General features: G+C 51.9%; 1 protein-coding gene across 2 annotated transcripts in view; it reads right to left on the bottom strand.

The window, feature by feature from the left end:
* Positions 1-27,934, bottom strand: part of TTC7A (tetratricopeptide repeat domain 7A) — a 135,038-nt gene that overhangs the window by 70,464 nt on the left and 36,640 nt on the right. For both annotated transcript variants that reach the window (XM_023223846.2, XM_023223847.3), the window contains exons 5-8: positions 26,531-26,646; positions 11,916-11,994; positions 10,930-11,087; positions 10,283-10,346 (exon numbers count right to left, since the gene is read on the bottom strand). In XM_023223846.2, the coding sequence (XP_023079614.1) occupies positions 10,283-10,346; positions 10,930-11,087; positions 11,916-11,994; positions 26,531-26,646 (417 nt within the window). The remainder of the gene's footprint in view (positions 1-10,282; positions 10,347-10,929; positions 11,088-11,915; positions 11,995-26,530; positions 26,647-27,934) is intronic.

The raw sequence follows: 27,934 nt of genomic DNA, 5'->3' as shown, positions 1-27,934 counted from the left end.
TTTTTGAGGAGCACAGGCCAGTCATTTTATGGAACAGTCCCTGGTGTGTTTGCAATTCTCACAATTACAGCAAGAGTTTTGGCTAAGATATGAAAGTGCCTGGATCGGATAGGTGGCTCTGCTGCTTGACGCTTGGTGGGGAGGTTGGGCTGTGGCCCCCAGTGCCCTCTTCTCTTCCTCTTCAGTCTTTCAAGTAGCTTTGACAAGCACATTCCCAGAGCCCCCCTTCCCTTCCCCTCTGTGTCCAGCCTGGACCCTCTCCAGGCTCCTTCCAACCATGGAAACTCTCCCCTATCCCTCCCCAGGGAGAGCTTCCCCACACTCAAGAACTCCGCTCTTGGCATCCAGCGCCAAGGATTTCAGTAGCTCACAGAGTTGCCAGATGGCTGCTGGGGGTGGGGGTAGGAGAGGGAAATGTGCTGTATGAGTGGGAAATTCTGCCTAATTCCAAGAGGGGAGCTCCTCATCACTGAGCCAGAAGCCCCCCATCAAGGATGTGGGACTCTTTTGTTCTTTGGTCTGTGCAGGTGGTCCCACCCCTCTGCCCACTTCTATACCCTGGGGACAACACACAGGCTGGGGGCAAAAGAGACAGGGTGGAAGGGGAGAGGCTCCCCCACTGCAGGGGGCATGGGCGCCTCCGAGCAGCCACAGGGCAGGGATTTAGGCAGAGGACACTCTGGGGCCAGAAACAGTCATATCCCCATGCCCACTCCAAGGGCTGTGCGGGAGCTGGGCAGAGCTGCGCTCTGGGCAGATGCTGCTGCTGGCTGCCCCCGGCATTCTCCCTTCTCCTGCCCATTCCCCTCTGCCAAATGGGGCTCTCTCCTGCATCTCCCTCCCTCTGTCTGAGTCTCCTTCTGTACAATGGGACTTGCCCTCCTCTGCTTCCATACGCAGGACCTCAAGACCAAGAACTCAGCCTTCCTAACGGAATAAAAAGGAGCTGCCAGCCCTAAAAACCCAGATCTCCCTCATCAGAGCCACCCCATCCCTCCTGTGCAGCAAGTGGGCCTCATAGCTTCCCTTGAGCAGGACTGTTCTCCCCTCCTCCAGGTGAGGGGCTGGAGGCAGAAGCCCAAGCCCCTGAGGCCTCCAGACCACAGGCTCTGGGTGTGTCCTGCAGTGCAAGGCTGGAGTGTGTCTTCCTAGAGGCCTCTGGAAGCCAAAACACCTCCAAGACCCAAGGAGGTGACTTGGTCTTGAGAGACTGGTGGTCACTTGGTCACTGAGAGACTGGTGGTCAGGGGTTCTGTTGGCTGCCCCGCTGCCACAGTTGGTGAGTGCTGCCCATGCCCCCATAGACTCAGATGGCCCAGGAGAGGGTGCCGGGATGCCCGGAAATCCCGGCAAGGCTGAGTTCTGGAGTCAGCCTGCGGAACAGGAGCCACTCAGGAGCTCCAAAGGGTTGAAGGAGAGGAGTGGAGAAAGAAGGTGCCAAGAAATCCCCCTCCTTCCCAGTGAAGTCCACCCACACAGCCACCAACAGGGAGAGAAAAGAAATTCTAGGGAGAGGGTTGGCAGGAGCTAGTCCCCTGAGCCAACTAGGAATACAGCCCTTGTTCTATCCCTGGCGATGTACCGCCCCACTTTGCCACCTCCAGCAGCTCCCCAGCTCTGGCCATCCTGGGTGGGGACCCATAGGGGCGGCCTCCACCAGGCAGGAGTGGCTCGGGAGTGAGAGGATGGGGCACAGAGGTTCTGTCTGTGGGGAGAACAGGAAGGAGCAGCAGTACAGAATGCACAGAATACAGAGTGGAAGCTGACCTGGAATTCTGGTGGGAGTGAGAGGTTATGATGGGAGGGAGTGGGGACAGGCAGTCAGTCTGTAGGGGTGGGAAGCAGCTTGGCTGGACACATCCAGGGTCTGAGGACCCGCCTGCCTGCCCGTGCAGACCCGTCTTGTTCAGGGGATAGTGGGCCGCGAGCCATCACTATGGCCACCGGGATAAAGTCTAAACTCCTTTCTGGGGCTGCCTAACTGGCCAGCTTCTCTCCAGTGACATGGAATCCCTTGCTGGTCCCTACAGTCACCATGGCCCATCTTCGGTCATGCTGCAGTTCCCTCTGTCAACCTGGATACCTTCTAGCTCCTCAAAACTCCATTCAGGACCACCTTCTTACAGCACCATCCCTGACTCATCTCACCAGGAGAGGTCAGGCCTCTCCTGTCCTCCCCCAACCCGGCCCATACCTCAGCCCATACGCCCCCATCTGGTTCACCAGTTCTTGCTCACGGCTAGACTCCTGGCCCCAGGCACAACCGCACACACAGAACTTGACTCAACCTGCCTTTGCAGGGTGTGACACTCAGGAGAGAAAGATTCTGGGCCTGGAGCGGAAACCTCCCCCTGTCCACCCTAGACCTTGACCTTTAAGAGAACAGTGTCTGAATTTGTGTCTGGCAGAGGGAGGGGTGAATTTTCAGAACTGGGCGTTAATTAGGTCAGAAGAATAGGAACAGAAGAGAGGCTCAGTCTAGCAGTAGTAGCGGCAGCAGCAGCAGCACAAATCCTCAGGCTGGTGATAGGCCCTCAATAGGCAGACAGCCAGGAAGGCTCCTTGGGGGTCCTAGGGACTTGTATGAACTGGGGCCTGTGCAAGAGAGGGCTGTGATTCCCCAGCCAGAAGTGGAAGTGGGCTGAGTGGTTACTATGGCTTTGGGGCAGGGCCAAAGTGAAATATTCCTGGTGGTTGCTGGGCAGTGCCTGTGTGTGTAATCATGGCAACAGGGCGGAGTAGGGGTAAATGGGACAGAGAAAAGGCAGGCGTGGGGGCTGGTGGGTAAGACACAGCAGAATAAAATTCATGTGCAGCTCAGGGGCCAGGGCCTCAGACACTATGGGAGCATCAGTTCCCTCCCAGCACCCCCAGCTGTCCTGCTCCCTCCTCCCTGGCTCACTGCCCTGAGGCCACATGGTATACCCCCATGCTCTGGCAGTAGCTCTGACCTAGTCCCAGCTACATTCTTTCTCTTCCACCATTGAAGTGGCCTCAGACCTGCTTTCATTAGAACATCCTCTAGATCAAATGCAGTAACAGATGTGAATGCACTTGTGACCTTTAAAGTAATACATGAACACTAAATCTTCTCACCGTCTCTTTCTCACTGTTCTTAGAATATGGCAGAATATTCTCCTCTGGTTTCTCCCTGCCTAGTGTGCACTGCCATAATCCCCACACCCACCCTAAGGCTGCCCGGTGCTGGGGATGCACTGCTCTGTTTAATCCATGCATTTAATCCCAGGATTTAAATCTAGCACTTGTGTAGTTGTCCTGCTCCTAGCCTTTGTCCTTCTGGCTGTTCTCCTAGGGTAGCCACTCCTAGACTAAAGAACATTCACTGCAAGCCCTCTGGCAGGTCAGAAGAGGAGAAGCCAAAGAAACAACGCTAGTCCCCATACACCCATCACCCAACAGCTCAGCATTGCAAGCATAATACATTTCTGGTCTTTGACCAAGTATCCATGAAGCAAATACGGGACCTTAGGGAAAGGCCTCAGGCAGGCTGGCCCATGAGAAACCTAAGGCAGGGACTACTCTTGGTCAAATAGCCAGCTCTATGTGTGTGACACACATTACTTTTTTTTTTTGAGACAGTCTCACTTTTGTTGCCCAGGCTGGAGTGCAGTGGCTCGGTCTCAGCTCACTGCAACCTCCGCCTCCCGGGTTCAAGCGATTTTCCTGCCTCAGCCTCCCGAGTAGTTGGGATTACAGGCACCCGCCACCACACCTGGCTAATTTTTTTCTATTTCTAGTAGAGACAGGGCTTCACTATGTTGGCCAGGTTGGTCTTGAACTCCTGACCTCAAGTGATCCGCCCACCTCAGCCTCCCAAAGTGCTGGGATTACAGGCCTGAGCCACCGCTCCCGGCCCGCATTCCTCTTTTAGAAGCTGAATTGTCACATCCACCATCTCATCTGGCCTCACAGTAACCCTATGGTGGGGCAGGGAAGAAATCACTGACTGCCCCCCACCCTCTGCAGATAAGGACACTGAGCCCCAGAAAGTGAACTACCTTGCGCAAGATCCCAGGGAGCTGAGGCTGAACCACCCCCACTTCCCTCAGGTGGCCAGTTTGGGACCGCTGCGGCTTGCCTGAGCTCTAGAAGCCTGGGGCTCCTCTGCCAGCTTTTTCCAACCTAGTAAGATACAAGACCAGTCCTGATCCTTGGGTGGCTGTAGGGCCACAGGCAGCACTAACCTCTCCTTCTGCCCAGCCCTGTTTCTCCTCTCTAACCCTGGTCATAAACAGGGCTCCAGTCTAAGAGAAGGAAAGGGAACTACCATGTGGAGCACGCTCTGTATCTCTGTACGGCATCTCAAAATGCTCACAGTCATCTTCTGTGTACTCTCAGCCTATTTTACAGGTGGGAAGACTTTATAGATGGGAGGCCAGGTAAGCTTTCCAATGCACATGAGACAGGGGGTTGGGACCTAAATTAGAGCCTAGACATTCTGACTTCACTTCTGGCTCCTTCCCTGCCTCCAGGTACCTCCGAGGAAGTGTCCAATAGCCTCATCCATGCCGTAAGAGACCCTGGGCTGGCTCTGCTTATAAAAGAACTGAAGCAAAACACAAGGTCAGGCTTCCCCCATCAGGCCCTGGGTGCTGCTTCTCTGCAAAGAACATGCTCCTTGGGCAACAAGTCCAAGGCCCTGATCAACCCCATTCTCAAAAACAGGCTCTCCATTGGCCAAGGAACAAGGCTCAGGGCCTGCTGCTGCCACCCCCACTCTCCGCAAAATTACCCCGGAAACAAGTCTCCTGGCAGCATCTGTACCCAGCACCTGCCCTCTCCCTGGAGGACACTGTCATGCTCCCCCTGTGCTGTCGTCCCCATCAGCAGACATAATTACCACTGGCTCCTGAGCTGCCAGTCCACAGAGCCAAGAAATAACATGCTCTGTGACATGTCCCATCCACCCAGCGACCCAGGCCAGGCCCATGCCAGCCTCCAAGCTCCTGCTGCATCAGGCTCCTGCAGCAGAAAAAACAGCTCTTTCCGCCAGTTAGAGAGAGGCTCTCCCACCTCCACTGAACCAAGGGCTCTAAGCTGGCAGTGTTATCAGACCCTTTACCGCGTCAGCCTTTAGCAGAGCAGGGCCTTGTGTTAGAGCAAACCAGATCCCAAAAGCTGAAACAATCTGTGCTCATCTGCTGAAGCCCTGATGGAATCAAGCCCAGGAAGCACTTTTTGTTTTGTTTTGTTTTTTTAACTGAATGGCATCCTTAATCCAATTTATCTCCCAATCAGACCTGAACATAAATGTTTTCAAAAATGACTAAGTCAGAATCAAGTATTTATCCGGACAAAATGAGCACATATTGGAGAACCAAAATGTACCAGGCACCTTCACATTCATTTTCTTATTTAATCCACCAAAGTCATACAAGAGAGACCTTATTAGCTCCATTTTACAGATGAGAAAACCGAGGCTCAGGGTGGTAAGAAGCTCACCCAGGCCACACAGATTAGGAATGGTAAATTCAAGATTCAAACAGCTAGATGCCCAGCATTGGGCATGGCACAAAGTCTGTTAATCTGCACAGTCCCAAGACTCAGAGACTTACCTATCCACCCCATTCTCTCAACACCAGGGCTCTGTACCCTTTCCATTTCTAAGAGCAGCAACTTGTTCGCCAGCGAAATGAAACAGGGATCCAAGGGTTCAGTTTACTTTAGCACATATTTTTTTTGTCCCAGATCAGTATTTAAGAAATAATAAAGATTCCTGTATCTCCTAGTTCCCCAACTGTTTCAGAAAATCAGGCTGGTTTGATACACAGTTCTTTCAAAAACAAGAATTTACATTTGAGGTTCAGCAGACTGGGATCATTCTTTCTGATTTGGGGACCAGGATTTCCTCCACATCCCTGGGAACAAACTGCAGTAGATGGGAGTCCATTTGGGACAGGAACTATGATTGAACTATTAATCATTTTCTTTACAGTGCTGAGCATGGTCCTGCATGCTGCAGCTGCTCGAACTAGATTAGATGGATGGATGGTAGGTGGATGGATAGATGAGTAAATGAATGGATGGATACATGGTGGATGGATAGACAGATGAATGGTAGGTCGATGCAGGGTTGGTAGGTGGCTGGATGGATGAATGGGGGATGGATGGAATGATGGGTGGATAGATGAATGATAGGTGGATGAATAGGTGGATACATGAAAGGTGGGTAGATGGATGGATGAAACGGTGGTTGGACGAATGGGAGGTGGATGGATAAATGGATGAATGGGTAGGGGGATGCATGGTTTGTGGATGGGTGGGTAGATGGATGAATGAATGGGTGGATGGTTGGATGGTGGATGAATGGATTAATGGGTGGATGGATGGATGATAGATGAATGGATTAATAAGTGGATGAATGAATGGTGGGTAGGAGGATGGGTGGATGGAGAAATGATGGGAGGGTAGATGGCCAGAAGGATAAATGGGAAAGTGGGTAGATGATGGATATATGAATGAATCAATGATAAGTAGGGGGATTTTTAAATGCCATTTTGGCCCCAAAGACTCAAAACTAGGTCTAAAACACAAATCATCTTCAACCAGTTATATCTCATATCCTCCTGGCACTCCTGTGAAAGCATTAGTAAGGTTTCTATTTACCTCTTGAAAGACAAGGTCTCCCTCATTCATTCTGATCGCACATAGTCAGCTTGTAATAAAAACCATATCCAAAGTAACAGCCCCATACCACACAGCCACTCCTCTGAGTTCCAAACCACAAAATAAGGAAGCCTGCAAACACTGTTTCCTGCAGCAGCTGCTCTGGATGTCCTGGAGGTGGAAGCAATGATGATGATGCCTCCTGGGTTGGCTCTGCGGGAAAAGCTTTCACTGCAGCATAACACATTCTGCAGGTATTAGGAGAACCTAAATAGTAGCCAAGGCCAACAGCTGCTGTTCTAGAGGTTCCTCTCCAAGCCCATCATTTGCAGCCAAACCCAGCCAACATCAAAGGGGGATGAGGAAAACCCTGCGGGTACATGGAGCCTTGGGGTTCAGCTGAGAGGTATCAGGGCAGGAGCGTGGGAAGCTGGTAGAGTGGAACCCATACCCTAGTCCTCTCACTGTTCAAGAATGAGACTGGAGGGAAGGAGAATTTAAAACAAAGGCAGGAGAAATGGCAGGTCTGGCCACTCGGAGAAACCATTCCCAGCCACAGAGGCCAGATCCAGCACCCGGGGAAAAGGTCACCACAGACGAAACACTAAAGCTAAGTACATTGCCAACACTCTCCCCCAAATCCCTCAAGTTTCTGAATGTCTAACAGGCTGGGTATAAGGGGAAACAAACCAGCCAGTCCCACAAGAGGCGCCTCCTCCCAGCCTCAGTGCGAACAGTGTCTGGGCAGTGCCTGTTTCCTACGCCACAGGGAATCTCCCAGGACACCGCCTGGCCAGCCAACCCAGACTCACCCACCCCAACCCCTAGTCTCTGAGGCAGACTGCCAGCCACACTGTCTTGCAAAAGGGAAAGAGCTGCTTGGAGGAGAACGCATACTCAGGAAAACCCACCTGGCTCCAAGCATGGGCCATGCTTCTGTAAAAGGCCATTCTCTGCTTGGTGGGTTTGGGAGTGGGTGGACAGCCTTACCTGAAAGGCATCTGAACTCTGTCCTGAGGACTTTGATCAAGCAGAGGCTACAGAAAATGACTTGGGAAGATGGAGCCCAGCCTCACTCCCTACCAGGAGAAAAATTATGACCATCCTTACCCTTACAGGCTTGTCCCTTTTACAAAGCCCTCTGATCCCCAAAGTCACCTCCCTGGCCTTTTACACTTGAGAAGACCAAGGATCACAGTAGTGGGCAAGGGAAGCACCAGGATGGAAGTCCAGGAGCCCTGCGTCCTGGGGCTTGGAAACTGCTGAGGGAGAAGGACGTGTTCGAGTCATGGCTTCAAGGCTTATTAGTATACGACCTTGACCAACAGCCATACCTGTCCTGGACCTCACTTTTGTCATCTGTAAGATGGGAATATAAAGTATTAGAGTGAACTATTATGAAACTGTTGTTTTTGCAGGTCATAAGCAATTGAAAATCAGGCAATTTCACATGACTCAACATAATGCTCACCTAATCAGCTTGGAACCTCCCTGGCTGAGAAAGGACCTAACAGATGACCCTGTTTTCAGCCTTTCACCACCTACCTATAAACTGCACTGGAAGCCTCAGTACACAAAGGTTACAAAATAACCAGTGTTTAGGCTGGGTGCGGTGGCTCACGCCTGTAATCCCAGTACTTTGGAAGCCGAGGTGGGTGGATCACCTGAGGTCAAGAGATTGAGACCGGCCTGGTCAACATGGTGAAACCCCGTCTCTACTAAAAAGACAAAAATCAGCCAGGCGTGGTGGCAAACACCTGTAATCCGAGCTACTCGGGAGGCTGAGACAGAAGAATCACTTGAACCTGGGAGGCAGAGGTTGCAGTGAGCCAGGATTGCGCCACTGCACTCCAGCCTGAATGATAGAGGGAGACTCTGTCTCAAAACAAAACAAAACCAAAAAAAAAAACAAAAAACAAAAAAACCCTTGTTTCCAGACAGGTGATTCCAGTGCAGTCTCACTGGAGGGTGGACGTGGTGAAATGGTGGAGAGGGGATGGGAGTACTGGTCTGCAGAGGATTCAGTCTGTGGTCAGAGTAAGGGCCCATTTTTAAAAGTAAAAAGCACACTGTTCTCCCATGAAAATCAGATGTGGCACATGGTGCCTCTTATCTCCACAGCCGCTAACCAGTGAGATGGCCCCTCCCCTGGGCAACCACTTACCCACCTCACAGGCAAACATTTTAGGACAACACCCTGGCCAGCTGGCATTCCCATCCAAATATCCACACCCTACACAGAAACTCTCAGATCCAACACGGACCAGCCCTAGCTGAGGCAGGATGCAATCCCTCTGTCCCACAGCCCAGTGCCTGCTCCTATTTGCTGGGAGGCCTGAGGCACCAGAGGTAATCTGATTACCAACGCTATCTAAGCAAGCCCTGGCATCGCAAGGTCCCAGACATCCAAGGGAACATTCATTTCCGGCTGTTCAGGGATCCCGCTCATGGGGTCTTGGTTTCTTAACCTCCGCATCCATACACTCAGATGCATTGTTTTTTTAAAAACCAGTTTCTCAACCCGGTGGTTCCCAGCTCACCAGCTCTGATGGACCCCTTGGTCGGAGGACTTGGACCTGACCATGTAGATGACTTCTCTGTGCTTGGCTTCTGCTGCTCCCGTCCCACTCTTCCTGTGCCCTCTTTGGACAAGTCCAGTCCATCCTTCATCTTACCACCTCCTCAACCACACAGCCACACTGCACTCTCCTTATGCTGAGCCTCCGAAGTGCTTAGCCCTGGGCAAACATTCCCTGGTACCATGGCCACCATATGTGCACATGCATGAGTGTGTGCGTGCATCCACATGCGTGCATTTGCCTCATCTTCCTGCCCAGGACATGAGCAGTGAGTGGATCCTACAGAAAAGTCAAAACAGCCAACTTCATGTGTGCTTTGTCTAGCACAATTTGTCTTCTGCTCTGTGTTCTTTTCCCATAGCGCTCATGCGTGGACACCCTGCATATTGTAGTTTTTGATTAATTTACTGCCTGCTTCTCTTCACTAGAAGAGGGAAAAACTCATGAGGGAAAGAACTTTTCTCCATTTGTTTGCTGCGGCATCTCTGGCATCTAGAGTAGGGTCTGGCACAAAGTTGATGCTCAATAAATAGCTGCTGCGTGACTAAATGAACTCCTTCCATAGGCACGCTTACCTTTGTGAGTACTGTTATCTTACAGGGGAGAAAACGGAGGCTCAGAGAAAATAAGTGATGTGCCCCGGCCCTCAGCTAACATGCAGAACTGGAACCTGATTCCAGGCTTTCTGACTCCAAAGTGTACATTTCTTCCATTCCCTACCTGCCACGTTCTCATATCTGTCACGGCACCCAGCACACAGCTACGTAACATTTTACTGTGACCTTGTTGATGATCATTTTTTTAATCCCAAAAGAGGTGGGTGTGGCTCCAGGTACTCAGTCTCTACTTGTTTGGCGGCAGAATGCAGGCCTCCAAATGAAGCCTTCTATAGCCAATCCCAAACCTAATGAGCAAGACTTGCCGTATGGGGGCCCAGGGCCAAGAAGCATCTACTTTAGGAGTATCCCTGGGCGACAGAGTTTGGGTAGGTCACGGATGGCCTGTACCTGGGCCCCACAGCCCTTCCCCACAGGGTCAGAGGGCCAGAGGCCCCTGAAGGACATCCTGGAGCTTACCATGGACTCACTGATGAGGAGGAGCAGGAGGGCTTCCTCGATGTTGTCCTTGGGGCAGTAGAGGCTGAAAGACACAAATGACAGGCCTGGCTAGAGCACGCACCTCACCAGACAGCACCACTGACCCACCATGCCAGCCTTCTGCCCTGGAGTCAGCACCAGCCTGGTAAGGTGACCCCTTCCTGCATAATTCATGGGCACCGGATACCATATGCCTCAGAGTTTTGGATCTGAAAGGCCGCGGTGGGCGGTGGCTGCTGGGCTGGAATAGTACGGACGCTCCTGGGGAGGTAACTTTCCTCCCTGCACCAGCACCGCAGGGAATGGCTGGGGCGACGAGCGACCCCACCTTCGAGGAATGGCACAAGTGAGAGAGAGGTGTATCAGACAGGACTACCGGGAAGACAGGTAACCTCCAAATGATTTCTTTGGCCTCCGAGTGCCTTATAGGATTATCTCCACAACCTGGACCCCAACACCTGCCTTCTCTAGCTGATCTGGCTCCTGCTGAGACTGAGGAGGCTGCCTGGCAGTGTGCTGAGTGGAGACTGGAAGAGAGCATGGGGCAAAGAGAAAGCCACCAGTGGGGATAGAACCCTGTGCGACATGTGAGACTGGTGAGGTGCAGTAGGGCAGGCAGAACTTACTTGTCTCCTTCATAGAGGTGAGGTTTCCGCAGGGCCTGCGTGGCGAAAGAATTCTCCTCCTTGCCCATGAATTCGGGCAGAGGGTGGGACAGGGGGCTCCAGTAGCACTCCTCACTCAGGGAGTGCAGCAGGACCCCCGCCAGGTGCTTGGCCGCCATCTGGCAGAGAGGGAAGAACTCAGACCCAGACACAGTTGTCAGCTCTACCCCAGCATGACCTAGAATGCCCTCTGCCAGTCACCCAGCTAAATCTGCCCCCCTTGCAATGTGCAGCCCTTTGGGTAGGCCCCCCAACCCCACTCCCAAGGGAGCCCCCTTGCTCCTTCAGTCCCTCCAACACTGGGGCTCCCACCCCTCTGCTGGCCTCAGACGGCTCCTACCTCATCTTTTCTCTTCTCACCTCTCCTAGACAAGAGGAGTATTTTCTCCCTCCCCTGACCCCTTGGAGCCCAGCCCCACTCTGAGTATTCAGCAGGCTCTTGCAGTGTTGGGAAGAGCATAATGCCACAGGCACGGGTAGCTCTCTCTCCCAGGTGCCTTTCTGATTATTTGACTGAGAATTACAGCATGAGAAGCAGCCGTGGCTCTGCTTTGGACGAACTAAGGCCTAGGAGGGCAGGACTGTGTTGGGGCAGGCAAGCAGGGTCACTGTTATTTATTAGGATCGCAAACAAATCCCTAAAAGTTCGCATAGCACCTTACTAGTGGTGGTAGCAAGTTTGTCAACACAGTTTGCCCAGGGAAGGGCTGGCAGTAGATCTGAAATCTGATTTAACATGAGGGGCTATCTGCAGTGCTGCAGGGAGAAAGAGGCTGCACCTCCCTGGCTGCGTGGGAAAGGATGCTGAGATTGATTACCAACCTCTGCCATGAGCAGGCAGGAGACCTACTGCCACCCCTGCTTCAGAGGTTCCCTGCAAGGACTTCTGTTGTCTCCCACCAAAACTGACTCCTGAATAAGCCAGCACCGCCAGCACCCCACATTACCACTTTGAAGTTCTGAGTTGCTTTGGTCTCCACAGTCCGCAGCACCTCCCGGAGCTCTCTCACGCCCTTCACGATGTTCCTGGTGGGAGGACGGCAGAAGCAGAGTTGTTACCAGCCTAGCTCGCAAAGAAGGATGCTCTCAGCATACCAGCAGATCCTAGGAGGAGCTGCCTGCTAGAGTTTTATTTGAACACATTCGATAACTGGAGTGAAAAGTTAGAGTTGTAACACCAGGACTTTAGAGGCCCAGGACATCAACAAAAAGGAAGGAGGATCCCTTTTCCCCTAGTCCCTTCCCCTCTTTCCCCCCAGCAACTTGGGCTTCCAGTTTACCACCAAAGGGGTACCAAGATTAAGTATCTCGAACAAGGTGTGACCTTGGCCCAAGAGCCTTGGGCTGGTGACTTTCTGACCTGAGTCAGCCTCAAATTTTCCAGCTTCACTTGCTGTATCTGGTCAATGCTGGATTCCATCCTCCCCTCTCTGTCCCTAGTACCATGACCCCAGGCTGGCCTGCCTCACCTTGGGCCTTGATGACCACACCAGCCAGTCTCACCACTCCCAGTCAGCCTTCTGTGCCTTGAAATAGTTTTAAAGCTTTTAAAAGTGTGAGCCATAGTGAGAAATACATCTCACATTGCAACCCAGTATCCACACACACTTCCCTGACATAAAACTGAAGTTTCTCGACACAATACCCATCTCTCCGATGTGCAATCAACACTGAGGTTTTCCATTTTCCTTCTCCCTCTACCCCCGTTTTATAACATGCTGGCTGCAGCCCACTAAAGAGATCTTGCATTCCCACTAACAGGTTGTGGCCTGCAATGTGAAAAACTGCTCCCACTGCACCTTGGGGGTCTAGTGGATGCAGGAAGGTCACCTGGATTCTCTCAAGTCCAGCCCTATAGTGGTCCCAGGGCTCACAGAATCCAGTCCAGGCCCCCAGCATAGCGTCTGAGGCTGTAGGGTCTGCTCCTCATCTTTCTCCCACCTCAGCCCCCAGCACTAGAGCAAGTGCCGTCTGAACGACCGCAATCCCCTATATCAAGTCTCGGCACTGGCTTCTTCCACTGCCTTACACAGCCTTTCCCCACTTCACCCTTCAAAAGCAAGTTCCAATGTCACCTCCTCCACGAAGCCTCCCCAGACCCCTCCCCATGTTGCCCTGCCTGTTAATTCCTCTTGTGAAGCAAGTAAAACCTCTCAAGGTCATTTTCCACCTGCAGGTCTGACCACTGCACACTGTGGCCTCCTGAGGGCCAGGCGCATCACTCCCGTGTTCCTAAAGCTCCGCCCAGCAGCTCCTGCCGCGTAGCACATGCTCAGGAAAATGTAAGGGCTGCCCTGCTCATCTGCTCAGGGGGTTCCCTGGATCACACCACACAAGGGAAAGCAGAGGCTGCTGGGCCAGCGAATTTAGAAAAATTAAGATTACAGAGGGTGAACAGCCCAAACTGGCAGCCAGGAAAGTTACAGAAGCCCCTTCTTCGATTTCATGCACAAAACAGGCTCCTGGGGGCTTTGGGGCCTGGCAGCCATGAAAGGACACATTTGCAGATCAAGTACCTTGCCTTCTGGAAAGCTCTGGCCTCAGGACATGAAAGCAAAAAAACGTGCAAACTACCAACATTACCAACACAGACCCTTGTCTTCAGAGTTGAGAATGGAGACTGTTGGGGTAGGATCAGAGTTATGATGACTTTCCCTAGCCTGCCAAGTGCTCTGAAGACCTGGGAGTGGCAAGCAGGACAGGGAACCTCAGCCCCCTTAGAGACCATCAAGTCTGGGTGCGGTCTGTAAAATGAGGACTTCACTTAGCTCAGTGTCTCCCAGACTTCTGTAGACTGCATACCTCATTCACTATGTTTACCACTAGCTGCCTATCACCAGTACTATTATTTATGTCATACTTTTCCTTATATCTTCCTTCTTCTTTTAAGGTGAGTAGATAACTCACCTTCCCTTAATAATAACAGAAGTATTTTTTAAAAGTTAGTGTGCACATCACTTAAAACCACATTGTGTGTCACTAGAAGTACTCGTCCCACACTCCAAGAAATGATAATTTATTTTATTTATTTGCAGAGATGAGGTCTCGCTATGTTGCCCAGCCTGGTCTTGAACTCCTGGACTAAAGTGATCCTCCCACTTCAGCCTCCCAAAGTGCTGGGATTACAGGCATGAGCCACTACCACACCTGGACAGAAATGATAATTCAGACAAGAGGGCCTCAAAATGTGGTACTTGGACTAGCAGCATCCGTATCCCAGAGACTTGTTAGAAATGCAAATTCTGAGACCCCCACCCAGACCTGCTGAATTAAGGACCCTGGGGTGGGCCAGGTGTGGTGGCTCATGCCTATAATCCCAGCACTTTGGGAGGCTGAGGCTGGCGGATCACTTGAGGTCAGTAGTTTGAGACAAGCCTGGCCAACATGGTAAAAACCCCATCTCTACTAAAACTACAAAAATTAGCTGGGTTGTGGTGGTGCCCGTGCCTGTAGTCCCAATCTCTGAGCCTATGGCCTGCTCTCCAGCTCTGGGTTATTTTCCGAGACAGAGGCCTCAGTGGAACCAAAGAAGCTTCCTGTGGGGGGCCCAGGCCTGTCCTTGGGCCTGGTTTATCTACCAGGAATCCTGTTCTTCTGTCCTCTGTGGGGCTGGGGGCTGGTAGGAGGAAGGTGGTCACAAAGCTGAAGGGTCCCATAGGCCAGGCCAGCTTAGGGGACAGCCCAGCACCAGCCACCAACAGAAGACAGGAAAAAGACAGACTGCAGTAAACTGAGTAAAAGGACAGACCTCTTGAGCTCCCGGAAGAGAAAAGAACTGGCTGATTCTGGGATATTAGTCTAAGACAACCCTGGCAGCTGGGCCCAACAGCAACAGGCTGAAGAGAGCTGGACCCCGGGGCTGCCTAGGGCCCTGTGGCCCAGAGGAGGCTGGCAGGTCCTGGGACCTGCTACCAAGAGGCCAAAGCCAAGAATGACTGTGGTCCCTTCTTCCCACTCCACCGCAAGGACTGTCCTCTCTCTGCATTGCCGAATGAGCTCAGCCTTTAGCCTTTACATCATCAACGCTCTTGTACCAGCAGACAGGCATTACCTGGAAGCTTGGGAGAAACACAGACTCCCCTCCAAAACACACACACACACACACACACACACACACACACACACTCTCTCTCTCTCTCAAGGAATCAGCACATCAGCATTGCATCTTATGCATTTTAAGATTCTGTATCTAAAAGTTGTGTCTTTTTACTACTTTCAAATCTGTAAGGGATTCTGGCATATAAGCTCCCAGGAATTCTTCAGCAAACCAAATAATCACCTTCAGAGATGTTTTGGGTAAATCCCAATTTTTATTGAATGCCCTTCAAGAAAAAAAAAAAAAAAAAATACAGAGATCCCAGTGTCCAGGGCTGTACAGGGAGAGATCTGGGGTCCCAGCTAACACTGACCTGGGAATGCCCCTCTGCCTCAGCTTACCCCTCTGAGAAATAAGAAGGCACACGACGGGGCTTCTCCAGGGTTCTGCAGATGGCCATGAGCCTGAGCAATCACGTCACAGCTCTGAAGCTGCCAGTGACAGGTGGAGCTGGGGCTTTTCCGAGCCATTCCTGGCTGCCCTGCCAGAGGCCAGCTTGAAAGATCTCTTTGTTCTCGCCTCTCATGCTGACCTTTCTGAGCAAAGCTGCCCACTTTTAACAATATCCAAACAGGGCCTCAAACAAACCCTGGCCCAGAAACAGCCTGCGTGGGGAGAAGCCAGGAAGCCATTTATTCCAAGTCAAGGAAAGCCTGGTTGGCCAGGAACAGAAAGAGAGATGTGGGTGTGATGACGGGTCAAGGACACGGCTCACCTTAGGAGAGCCTCTAGGTGGGACATGCAAGGGGCTGGCAAGCTCCCCAGGCCCCTAGGCGGCAGCAGGCAGTGCTGCACGTTTCACAGAGCCCTTCCTTTGCCTCACTCAGTCCGTGCAGCTTCCCATGAGGTTGGTGAGGGAGGTAGGCTTCATTCTCCCAGCACCAGCACAATGTGTGGTGCATAGAAGCTACTCGAGAAATGATCACTGAATAAATAAATCCCTAGGTTCCAACAGGAAAAAGAGAGCCCGGAAGATGACTGCCTTTCCCTCCCTTACCTAAAGGGAGAGGCAGGCTTACGGCAGGCACAAAGGGGTTCAGATTTTCCTTTCTTTTCACCCTGAGACCTCTGAGAAAGACACCTGTCTCTTGATCCAGCATGGTTACATTTTCCTGACCATGTGAACTCCAGAACCCCTGGGACTCAATTTGCTAAGTCTTTACAAAGTGCCAGCTGCCTACCAAGTGCCTGGTCATCAGCTCTGTTCATGACAGAGCTTGGCCAAGTGTTTTCCATACAGTAAGTGTTCAAAAAATATCTGGGGAAGACTGGGTTTGAGCTAAAACAGAGAATGAGAAACTACATGGAACTGATGGCTGAATGGAACTTAAACAGATACTAGTGCATATGGCCCTGGCCAGATGTCCCTATTCCAGGGCCAGTACCACTAACTGTGTATGAAAGGTTACCGGTCAAAGACCCAGAAGAGCATAGCCAGTTGGCAGATCCCAGCAGCTGAATGCATGAATCAGGGGACAAGGTCAGGTGAAGTTCAAACGGTCATCAAACTGTTCACTCCTGTTGCAGACCCAAATCCTCTGTTTCAAACAGAGGATTCCTCTTCACTCCCAGCCCAGAATAGGGCTATGACATTTCCCTCCTGCGGCACTGAGGATGTCGTCCAGGTGCCGGGCTCTTTCCTTTCTAGTGAGGCGGGGGATAGAAGTGGGGAAGGTTGAGGAGGTGGTGCTAAGAGTGGACAAAGGCTGTGCATTCAGAGAGGCTGGAATGGGCCTCAGAGGTTACCCTGTGCCCCAAAGCATGACACAGAGCACCAGGAGGCTCTCAGAACGGGATTCACTGTCGGGTAACTGTGGCCCCGGAACCCCAGATTTGTGAGAACAGTCTGACTCCTGTCCTCCCCTAGCCCTGCACATACCAGGTGGCTGCTAGAACAAGGCAAAATGACTGATGGAATCCCTCATGGGGGTCATGGCAAACAGCAGGCTGGGCTTTCTAAGGTGCCTTTGCTGCCTCTCCAACTTGGCATCCAGCTGGAAAGGTGGAGCAAATACACACACACACACACACACGGAAAGGGACAGTGCTTTCATAGGCCTGAACAACCTGCCAAAGTCCTGGGGAACTCCCTTAGAAAACACATCCACTCCCTTCTCTATTGTTTGATTTTGGTGCAGTGAGCACATGTTGCTCTACAAACTTTAAAAAATTACAAGAACAAGCACAAAACATACAGCCCACCTGGTTCAATGTGCATGGACCAAGCTCACTCTGGGCCCAGGGCAAAGAATAGCTGCTGCCAGGTCTAGGCGGAAGGAAGGGAAAAACCAACTCAGAGAGAAATGGGCTGTTGCCCACTCTGGGTAAAGGAACAGAGTCGACTCACGTACTTGTTCTTGGGAGATACCCAGGCACTCGTCCTAGTGCAGTGAGAGCCACTAACAGGGATAACCAGCTTCCCTGGCACTGAAAGGTCCCCCTCCCCCTTCCAGGCCCCCACTGCTTCACCCCTGGAGCAGTTTCATGTAAAACAGAACCAAGCTTATTTCTGGAGCCTCCCCTATAGTTTGAACCCTGGGCCCAGCTGCCATTACCCACCTCCCAAAAAAACATGTCAGAAAGGTGCCCCCTCCTGGCAACCAGGTGGCCGAAGTGCCTGGGGCGAGGCTCCAAACAGAGTCCACGGCTGCCCTCTAGTGGTGGTGAGGGGAAGAGACGTCCTCCACCCCCACCCACCGTTGGCTCCTTTGCACTGGGGCCTCCCAATTCCTGATGGCCCTTTCAGGCCCGTGCCTTCAGTTGTAGCTCAATTAGGAACTCTATCATCAGCCACAGAGCAAGGGGCAAGAGCCATCTGGGGGAATCAGCCGCTGAATCAATAGGGCAAGGCTCCTGGAGGAAATGAACATCCCTGAGACATCCTGATGAGGAACTGGGTAGCAGTCTCAGGCTTAGCCAGAGAAGGGGAGGCTCAGGCTTTCCTGAAGCTCCAGGGAAAGCGTCTGGGGTCCAGCAATTGCCACCCACCATACGCAATGGACAACAGCACACACTTTAACTTAGGTCAAGTCCTCAATGGGAGGGACAAGCTGAACTCTGGGGGCGGGCACTGCCTGTGGCCATCTAGCTCCACCCTGTTCTCAGCAGGGTCTCCTTAGTCTCGCTGGCAGCTGGGTCCACCCAGGCCCATGTGGGAATGAGCTCAGGCAGGAGGCAGGCTCCACCATCTCTCCCTCTCCCTGGGCCCCTGAGGAACTGCAGCACCCCTGCTCCACTCTTGGCCCCTTGGGGTGAACACCTTCAGGGTCCACCCCAGCCCAGGCAGCACCCCCACCTCTCTGCTCTTTCCCCCCCAGCACAGAGCACTGCCTGACCATCTCCACCACAGGCTCCCCTCTGGGACGGTCACTCCACGACGGGAGGGGACCTCCTCCTGGCCACAGCTTGAACCCTGCAGTGAGGGCAGGACGTCTGGCCCATAGCAGGCACTTGGAGGCAACCTGGGACAGGAACTGAGGGCCTTTCTCTGGGCTTCATCACCTAAACCTGACTCCCTTCATGGGGCAGTGAGCTCCCTGAACACCGAGAAGGGTTTCTCCCTGCTTCCCAAACAGCCCAAGAGCCCAGGGGGGCAGGACGGAATGTAACCAGCAGAAAACGCTGCCCTGACTCCGCAGCCCTTTCACAGACCGTTCAGAGCTGCCCTAATGCAGACGAGCTGACGTCAGTATCTGACAGGTATTATGCTTCTAGCACCTTAAGCTAAGACAGTGGTTCTCAACTGGGGCAACTGTGCCCCCACCCAGGACATGTGCCAATGTCTGGAGCCATTTCCGGTGTCACTCTTGGCCAGGGGGAGTGGGGGGAGTGGGGGCAGTGGAGGGACGGTGCTCCTGGCATCCAGTGGGTAGAAGCCAGAGATGTTGCTAAAACCTACAATGTATACGAGAGCCCCACAATGAAGTTACCTGGCTCAAAATATCAACAGTGCTGAGGCTGAGCAACCCTGGGCTAAGATATCTTTATATTATTTTTTAACTTCCTAACAAATATATTAAAAAAATACTAGAACTGACGATTCACCTACGAGGATATCACCGTGCCCAAGGGACCATGTGGTACTATACAGGCTCACTGATGTAGACATGCCATGGTGCTGTGGGCTGGACAGACCCAGCTTCAGCACCAGGCTCATGGGGTTTACATCTGTGAGTTCCGACTTTGGGCGAGTTACTTAACCTCTCCTTTCTTCAGTAAAATGGGGATTTTATTAGTTCCTGCTTCACAGGATTATACAGAAAGGCATTCACATTCGGCCTGGCATGGAGTAAGTATTCAACAAATATTAGCCACAATTATGAGGAAAGGTGCACAGAAATTATTTACAGCCCAGCCAGGCACACAGGCTGCAACTCCAGCTCCTCTGGGCTGGATGGGCCACAGGAAATAGACAGAGGGGCTAAGTAACTGCCACGTGTCCTGGGACTGCTATTTACATGCCAAAACTTTTTTTTTTTTTTTTGAGACGGAGTCTCGCTCTGTCACCCAGGCTGGAGTGCAGTGGCCAGATCTCAGCTCACTGCAAGCTCCGCCTCCCAGGTTCACGCCATTCTCCTGCCTCAGCCTCCCAAGAAGCTGGGACTACAAGCGCCTGCCACCTCGCCTGGCTAGTTTTTTGTATTTTTTTAGTAGAGACGGGGTTTCACCGCATTAGCCAGGATGGTCTCGATCTCCTGACCTCGTAATCCGCCCGTCTCAGCCTCCCAAAGTGCTGGGATTACAGGCTTGAGCCACCGCGCCCAGCGCCAAGACTTTCAAGACTTTCAAACGTTTGGGCTGTTTCCTTGAAAAGAAATGATGACTCAATTTCTACCCCTCTTCAGGGTGGGGAGGTTGGGGCGGGGTGGAGCCAGGATCCTGGCTGTAAGGACCAAAATGTGTGCCTCAGGAAGAAAGAAGAGGAAGGGGGGGGGTGAAGCTACAGCAACAGAAAGTGACTGAAATCGCTTGGGCTTTCTGGGGGATGATGGTGAGTCAACACCTCTGCCCACTGCTGCATTGCATACACACTGACCGACAACCCTCCTGTGGCCTCAGCGCAGAGTGCAGAAGGGGAAGCAGGCTCTGGGGAGGGAGGGACCACCTGCAAGAAGAGGAGACACCCTTTGAGAATGGTGATTCAGGATTCCAGAGAGGTGGGAGTCAGCGCACCATGGATCCGCTCTATGCTCCCAGCCATCACCAGGCCCTGGCTTCTCCCACACACCCATGGGCTGCCCAGGCTGTCCTTCCATGCCCCCAAATTTGGAAATGGCATGAGTTTCCAGGCCGCTCAGGCCCGAAGCTGGAATCCCAGTGGGTGAGCTCGGGCAAGTGACTCAACCTCTCCAAGCCTCCCTCACTAGTGTATGGGGTCACCTGGCCTTCCCAGAGCACTTTACACCAAACACATGGTCCAGCCAGGCCCGCAGCAGAAGCATGACTGCCACTGGTCTCTCTCCCTCTTTTCCTCCTGGCTGTCCTTGATGTTCACCTTAAAGTTATACCTGCAGAAAATTCAATTGTGGGGAAGGGGAGCAGGCAACCCCTAGAGGTGGCTGTGGGGGGGCTCTCAATGGAGAGGAAATTAATAGCTGTGAAAATACTCCAGGTGTTTTGCATTCCTTCCCTCTCACTGGACCCTTGCACCCTCTGGGACATGGACAAGCAGAAGCACTTAGAGGGGAGGAAGCCAACTAGAGGGGGCAGACGGGGAACCTGTTCAGGGCCACAGAGTAGCCTCCAACCCCGGGGCCTCACCCTTACTTCCTCCAGATGGCGAGGGCACCCACCAAAGTTTTCACACCAGAAGCTGGCACACAGCACCTGCAGGGCGTGAGCATCCTTGGGGAACCCACACTAGGTTAGCAGTACTCCAAGGGTGGTGGCCCAGGGGCTCAGTAACAGAATTCCTGCTGTGGGTAGGCAGCCTATCAGATAAGACTGCCAGCTAAGAAAGTCAGCCGGGCACTGCGCACAGAATCCTGGCTCTACTAAGGACAAGTCGCTTTTGTTCCCTGTGCCTCAATTTCCCATCTGTGAAGCAGGGATGCTAACTATGGCGCTTCCCTCAGGGAATACTGGCAGGACTAACACATATGCAGGTGCCTGGTGAGAATGTAGCACTTCCTAAGGGGCATGCATTATCCTAAGAAATATCCCTGAAATGGATGAATGAAGGAGATGGACTATTGAAATTAGAACTATCCCCTCCCCACAAAATCCACTCCAAGAAGCTTTCATAGATAAGAACAGCCCCTCTGGCCTTCGTGCCTATATGCAGGTCCTTGGGAGGGAGGAATTGAGGACTCCTTAACCTCTGTAGTGCAGGGGCCAGCAAACTGTTTTTCTCTAAAGGGCAAATAAAGACAGCAAATTTTACAGACTTTCCCATAGGGTCCCAAATGCAGCTACTCAAGTCTGTGGTGAGATCATATGTAAATGAATGGGCATGGCTGTGTTCTAACAGAAGTTTATTTACAAAAAAACAGGTGGCAGGCCACCCCTGCCTTACAGGCACAACTGCCCCAGGTCCTCGTCATAAATCACTGAGGAGTTAGAGTGGTGATCCCTGCTCCTCCCAAATCTCCCGCAGGCAGAGCTCTGCAGGCAGAGCTGAGGATGGCCTCTCTTCAGGTCCCCCAGACTCATCCCTGGGAGCTCACAACTGGCAGAAGGAGACAAGGGGGCTCCAAGTAGCAGCCGTGGGGGAGTGGTGGTCTCCAGCTTCAACTGCCGGGCCATGAAAACAGGAACCAGCACTCTGGGCCACTGTTTCTCTGAGACCAAAGCTCAGCAACCGAAAAAGGATCAAAAAAGCAGATGGTGGAGGTAGAGCAAAGCAGCTGTGCTTCTCAGTGCCCCTGGGCTGTCCTCAGCCCCACCTCTGGCACAGGTGGTACAAGGAGCCCAGGACTCCACAGTGGGTCCTACCCTTGCGGGTGAACTGCCTTCTCTCCCAGCCTCCACATCCACACATTCCAAACAGACACCACCACCTCCCTGGCCTACCACTTGAGAAATTACAGAAAGAAAACAAAAGGTGGCTCACGTTTGGGCCAGCAGCCTGTCTAGCTAGGGACTACACAAAAATAATAAAAACAAATGATAATACTGGCTTTGATTTTCCTTTTCTTTTCCTTTATTTGTATTTGTATTTTATTTTATTTTTTTGAGATAGGGTCTTGCTGTGTTGCCCAGACTGAAGTGCAATGGCGTCATCATGGCTCACTGCAGCCTCTATCTCCTGGGCTCAAGCAACCTTCCTATCTCAGCCTTCCGAGCAGCTAGGACCACAGGTGCACACCACGATGTCCAGCTAATTAAAAATAATTTTTTTTGTAGAGACGGTCTCACTATGTTGTCCAGGCTGGACTCAAACTTGTGGGCTCCAGCAATCCTCCCACCTCGGCCTCCCAAAGCTGTGGAATTACAGGCATGAATTCTAGGCAGCTGTGATCTACCAGTTGTTGCGGCACCCTGGTGGGTGGGTGGGTGTTCATATATAATATGATCCCCACAACAACGCTATGAGAAGGCAGGCATGGTCCTCACCACCACCTTACAGGTAAGGAAAGCAGAGGTTCAGAGAGCTCAAGGGACTTGCCCATGCACACACAAGCTTGTCATAAGAGCTGGGATTCACTCCCAGGTGTGCTGACTCCACAGCTGTGCTTCTCACTCTCCTGTCTGCCAGGCATGAGGACAGAAAGAGAGGCAGCCTGTTTCCCAGTTGGAAGGGACCCTTCCAACCTATTCTTTTTTTTTTTTTTTCTTGACACAGGGTCTCACTCTGCTACTCAGGCTATAGTGCAGTGGCACAATCACAGCTCATGGAAACCTCCGCCTCCCGGGCTCAGATGATCCTCCCACCTCAGCCTCCCAAGTAGCTGAGACTACAGGCGCATGCCACTAAGCCTGGCCAATTTAGTTTATTTTTTGTAGAGACAAAGTCTCCCTATGTTGCCCAGGCTGGCCTCAAACTCCTGGACTCAAGTGATCCTCCCGCCTCAGCCTCCCAAACTGCTGGGATTACATATGTGAGCCACTGCTCCCGGCTCCTTTCACCCTGTTCTTTCCATTTGGAAGATACGGACTCGTGCAGTTCCTGCCCCCACAACAGCAAGGGCAGGGTGGACAGAAAGAGAAGGAAGAGGGCATAGGCCTCCTCTGGGCCAACGGTCCTGCTGGGGCAGGTCTGCCTCCCCAAGGCCCAGGTCCACCTGCCCGCTGCAGTCATCACAGCCACTGCCTCCTGGAAGTGACGTCACCACGGCCTGTTCCACATTCTGGACAAACACCCCCACCTCCTTCTCTTCCAGGCAATTGAGAACTCAAGCTCAAGGTTACTGATATGCAGCTCCATTGGGCAGGGATACCTGCTAGATGGAAAAGCTGCCTGGGCCAGACCCGTGTGCTTTGGTCAGAATGCTCCCCTGGCAGTCCCAGAGCACCTGGAGACGCACTCCAGACAAGGGCACCACATCGAACAGTCAGCAGCTTCACAGGCCTTTGCCTCCTCCTAGAGATGCATGACTCACCTTCAGGCTTCGGTTCTAGACAGTCTCAGAGGTCTTCAATCCATTGTTTCCCAAACTTATTTGGCCATGGACCCTCTCCTGCAGATTCCTGCTGTCCCTACAATCCTTAGCCTCATCCCACCCTCTCTGCCCCTCCCAGACTCCTCCCATTTCCCCCGTCCCCACCAGGGCCTGGATCAAGCCTGACCTGCCACAAGTCCACTATGTGCCCAGCCCCACATAGCCCTGAGCCCACCTGCAGGAGTGGACTTGGCCCACCTCCTCCTCGACCCCCACATCGAGCAACTTTGTGGGGAAGGGAGATAAGCAGGAAGGAAAGAGGCTCACAGCCAAGCCTAGGTGGAAAGAGCAAGCTACAAGCAGTGTGTCCTCTAGGATACTATTTTGTGGTGGGTGTTGAAAAAAAAAATACATCTGTGTATCTATGCATAGAAAAACACGAAAGACACGTATCAAAATATTAAAAGTGATTATTTAAAGTTGGGGGATGGATCAGCAAATTTTTTCTGTCAGGGGCCAGAGAGGGGCTGAAGGTTGAGCTGATCACCAGTGGCCAGTGATTTAATACAACATACCTACATAATGGAGCAGCCATAAAAACCCAAAAGCACAGGGCTTGGAGAGCTTCCAGGTTGCTAGACATGCAGCAGTGGTGCATCCGGAGGGGGCCAAGATGCTCCGCATGCCTTCCGCATACCTAACCCTATGCGCCTCTTCCACCTGGCTAGGCTGTACCATTTTATGTGGTACTGTACACCAGTCATCTAGCAAGTAAACTGCTCTCCTGGGTTCCATGAGCTCCTCTGCAACTTATGGAACCATGAAGAAGTTGTGGGAACCTGATTTGTAGCCAATTCAAACGGAAGTTGCTGGTAACCTGGGGACCTGCTACTTGTGACTGGTGTCTGCTATGGAGGGCAGTCCCTCAAGGGACTGAGCCTCTGTGCCCCTCCCAGACTCCTTCCACTTCCCCTGCCCCCACCAGGGCCCAGATCAAGCATCAGAAGTGAATTTAATTGTAGGAAACCCAGCTGGTGTCAGAGAACTGGTTGTGAGTGGGGGAAAAAAACCCCACATTTGGTCACAGAAATGACCTGTGTTGTATTGAGTATAAAGTAGGGCCAGGCACAGTGGCTCACGCCTGTAATCCCAGCACTTTAGAAGGCTGAGGCAGGAGGATCACTTGAGTCCAAGAGTTTGAGACCAGCCTGGGCAACAAAGTGCAACTCCCTCTCTACAAAAAATACAAAAAATTAGCCAGGTGTGAAGGTGCATGCCTGTCGTCCCAGCTACTCAGGAGGCTAAGGTGGGAGGATCACCTGAGCCCAGAAGGCGGGAGTTGTAGTGAGCTGAGATCACACCATTGCACTCCAGCCTGGATGTCAGAGCAAGAGCTGTCTTTAAAAAAAAAAAAGATAGACTATCAGGTAGAAGAAAACAGTAAGTTTGCTTTATTCTACTAAACAAGTTGTGGGGAAAAGAAAGAGAGATCAGACTGTTACTGTGTCTATACAGAAAGAAGTAGACATAAGAGACTCCATTTTGTTCTGTGTTTGAGATGCTGTTAATCGGTGACCCTACTCCTAACCTGTCCTTGCAAGAGACATGTGCTGTGGTGACTCAAGGTTTAACGGATTTTGGGCTGTGCAGGGTGTGCTTTGTTAAACAAGTGCCTGAAGGCAGTATGCTTGTGAAAAGTCATCACCATTCTCTTAATCTCAAGTACCCAGGGACACCTACACTGCCAAAGGTCGCAGGGACCTCTGCTTAGGAAAGCTAGGAATTGTCCAAGGTTGCTCCCCATGTGATAGTCTGAAATATGGCCTCGTGGGAAGGGAAAGACCTATCGTCCCCCAGCCTGACAGCCGTGAAGGGTCTGTGCTGAGGAGGATTCATATAAGAGGAAAGAAGGCCTCTTGGCAGTTGAGATAGAGAAAAGCATCTGTCCCCTGCCCGTCCCTGGGCAATGGAACATCGAGGTGTAAAACCCGATTGTATGTTCTGTTTACTGAGAAAGGAGAAAACCGCCTTAGGGCTGAAGGTGGGACATGCTAGCGGCAATGCTGCTCTTTATGCACTAAAAAGGTTTATGGAGATATTTGCATATGCATATCAAGGCACAGCACTTTTCCTTAAACTTATTCATGTCACAGAGATCTCTATTCATATGTCTTACTGCTGACCTCGCTACCTTGATCCTATTATCCTGCCACTTCCCTTTTTCTAAGATGGTAAAGATAATGATCAATACATACTAAGGGAACTCAGAGACCCAGGAGCAAAAGCCTACGGAAGGCATTCCAGGCACTGTGGCTCTTAGGTCTCAGATAAGCCAGTATTCTGAAGGACCTCAAGACAACCCACAGGAAAACAAGCATTTCTGCTGCCTCGTCAGCAGGGACAGCCACAGCCCTGGCGTGAGGCCAGAACTTTACTTCTACCATACTTTCCCTCGTCCCTCACCACTCCTTAAAAGCTTGAATGAACAGATATCTGCCTTCCCATTGGGTTTTTGGGGAGCGTGAGGCTCAGAGGAACCAAATAACTTCATTCACACTGCAGACGACAGTGGACAAAACCAGACCCACTGGCCAGCTCACTGTCCTTTGCTTTTTCAACATCACCTCCCAGGTGCCCTCCGCCCTACCCTCTTGAGGTGCCCATTCCTGTTTCTCCTCTTGGCAGTCTCCCCTGAGCACACACAGGCTTTATTGCTTCCGTGGCTTCCTAAAGCGTGGTCCTTCCCACTGAGAACGCCTCTGCACACTCCTGTCTGACAAGATGTGACACAAGCCAGTCCCCACCGATCCTCTTGGGAGAGCATGTGTGCACAGGCCAGAGAAGAGGGAGAGCAGCCTTAAGGCCACGTCAAAAGTCTCAGCCCAGGGGAATTGTTCCCACACTCACTCAACTACCAGTGACCTACCCCTTCTTCAGGTTTTTCACATAGGCGCTCTGGAGGGCGGCTTCCAGGAAGTAGGTGAGCTCATAGTCAACCGGGTGACAGCCTTTCAGATGCCTCGACGTGCTGTTATTTGTGGTCTGGGAAGGGGAACAGAGAGAGAGCCATTGTCTCAAAGTTCTGAAGCAGGGGGTCACTCAGCAAGAGGAGGTGGCCTCATCACCATCCCAGTCCCTGCTGTTCAGGGGCACATTGTTGCAATTCTCAGACCAGGCTCGATCTAACTCGCCTTAACTCAAAATATGTCTAAAGCATTCTCTCCCCATCCAACTGTTAGATGCCCACAAGCCCTGTGTCTTTTTTTTTTTTTTTTTTTAAGAAACAGGGTCTTACTATATTGCCCAGGCTGATCTCGAACTCCTGGGCTTAAGCAATCCTCCCACCTCGGCCTCCTAAAGTGATGAGATTACAGGCAGGAGCCACCACACTAAGCCCCTAATACTCATTCAACAATCACAGAGCTTTAAATTCATTAACTCACTTAGTCCTTAGAGCAGCTCTACTAGGTAGGAACAGTCATCATTTCCACTTCACAGGTGAGAACAGACAGGGTCTCTTCCTGCCCCAAGGCCACTCAGGTTGAGGGGTGGTGGCAGAGCCAGTGCAGTCAGGCTCCCCTCTCCACTCTTACCCCCTACTGCAGGATGACTTCCCTGTCTATACAGAGCCATGCTGAGCACTCGCCCTTCAACCAGACAGCACTCATTGTCTGAGCACGTGGTAGAGAGACCACTTCATGCAGCATTGCTTCCCTGTTCTGCATATGCAAACCTCAGCTCCCACCAGACTTCACTCCCATAGGACAGGAGCTGTGTCTCCTTAGTCTCACTGCTGTCCACACCTCACCTCCAGTTAAGGAAAGAGAAGGGGAAATGAAACTCTTACAAAATTGCCACCCAAGCCCAAATCTTACTTATGTCTCACAACTGTCCTACAGGGCTGCTTTTATTTGCATTTCATCGACGAGGAAACTGAGGCTCAGAAAACGTCTAAGGTCAAAAGCGTAAATTAGACGTGGTGGCTCACATTTGTAATCCCAGCACTTTGGGAGGCTGAGGCAAGAGAATCGCTTGAGGCCAGGAGTTCCAGACCATCCTGGGCAAAAGAGTGAGACTCTGTCCCAATCAATCCATCAATAATAAATTTAATGCATAAGGTCACAAAGCTGGTGTCAGTCTGGACCTCAAACTCAAGCCTAGCCAGGAACAGATTCCAGGCTATTTCCACTATGTATCAGTTAATTCATTCCACAAACATCTGAGTGCCTGCCAGGCACTGTACTGTTCCTGTCAAACAAGCATGGAACATCAGAACATCCAGAGAACTGAGACCCCCCCCCCCCCCCCCCCCCCCCCCCCCCCCCCCCCC

The sequence above is a fragment of the Piliocolobus tephrosceles genome, chromosome 15, assembly GCF_002776525.5.
Source record: "Piliocolobus tephrosceles isolate RC106 chromosome 15, ASM277652v3, whole genome shotgun sequence".
Lineage (NCBI taxonomy): Eukaryota > Metazoa > Chordata > Mammalia > Primates > Cercopithecidae > Piliocolobus > Piliocolobus tephrosceles.
The sequence above is the reverse complement of the archived record's forward strand: the minus strand, read 5'-3'. Positions and strand labels throughout refer to the sequence as shown.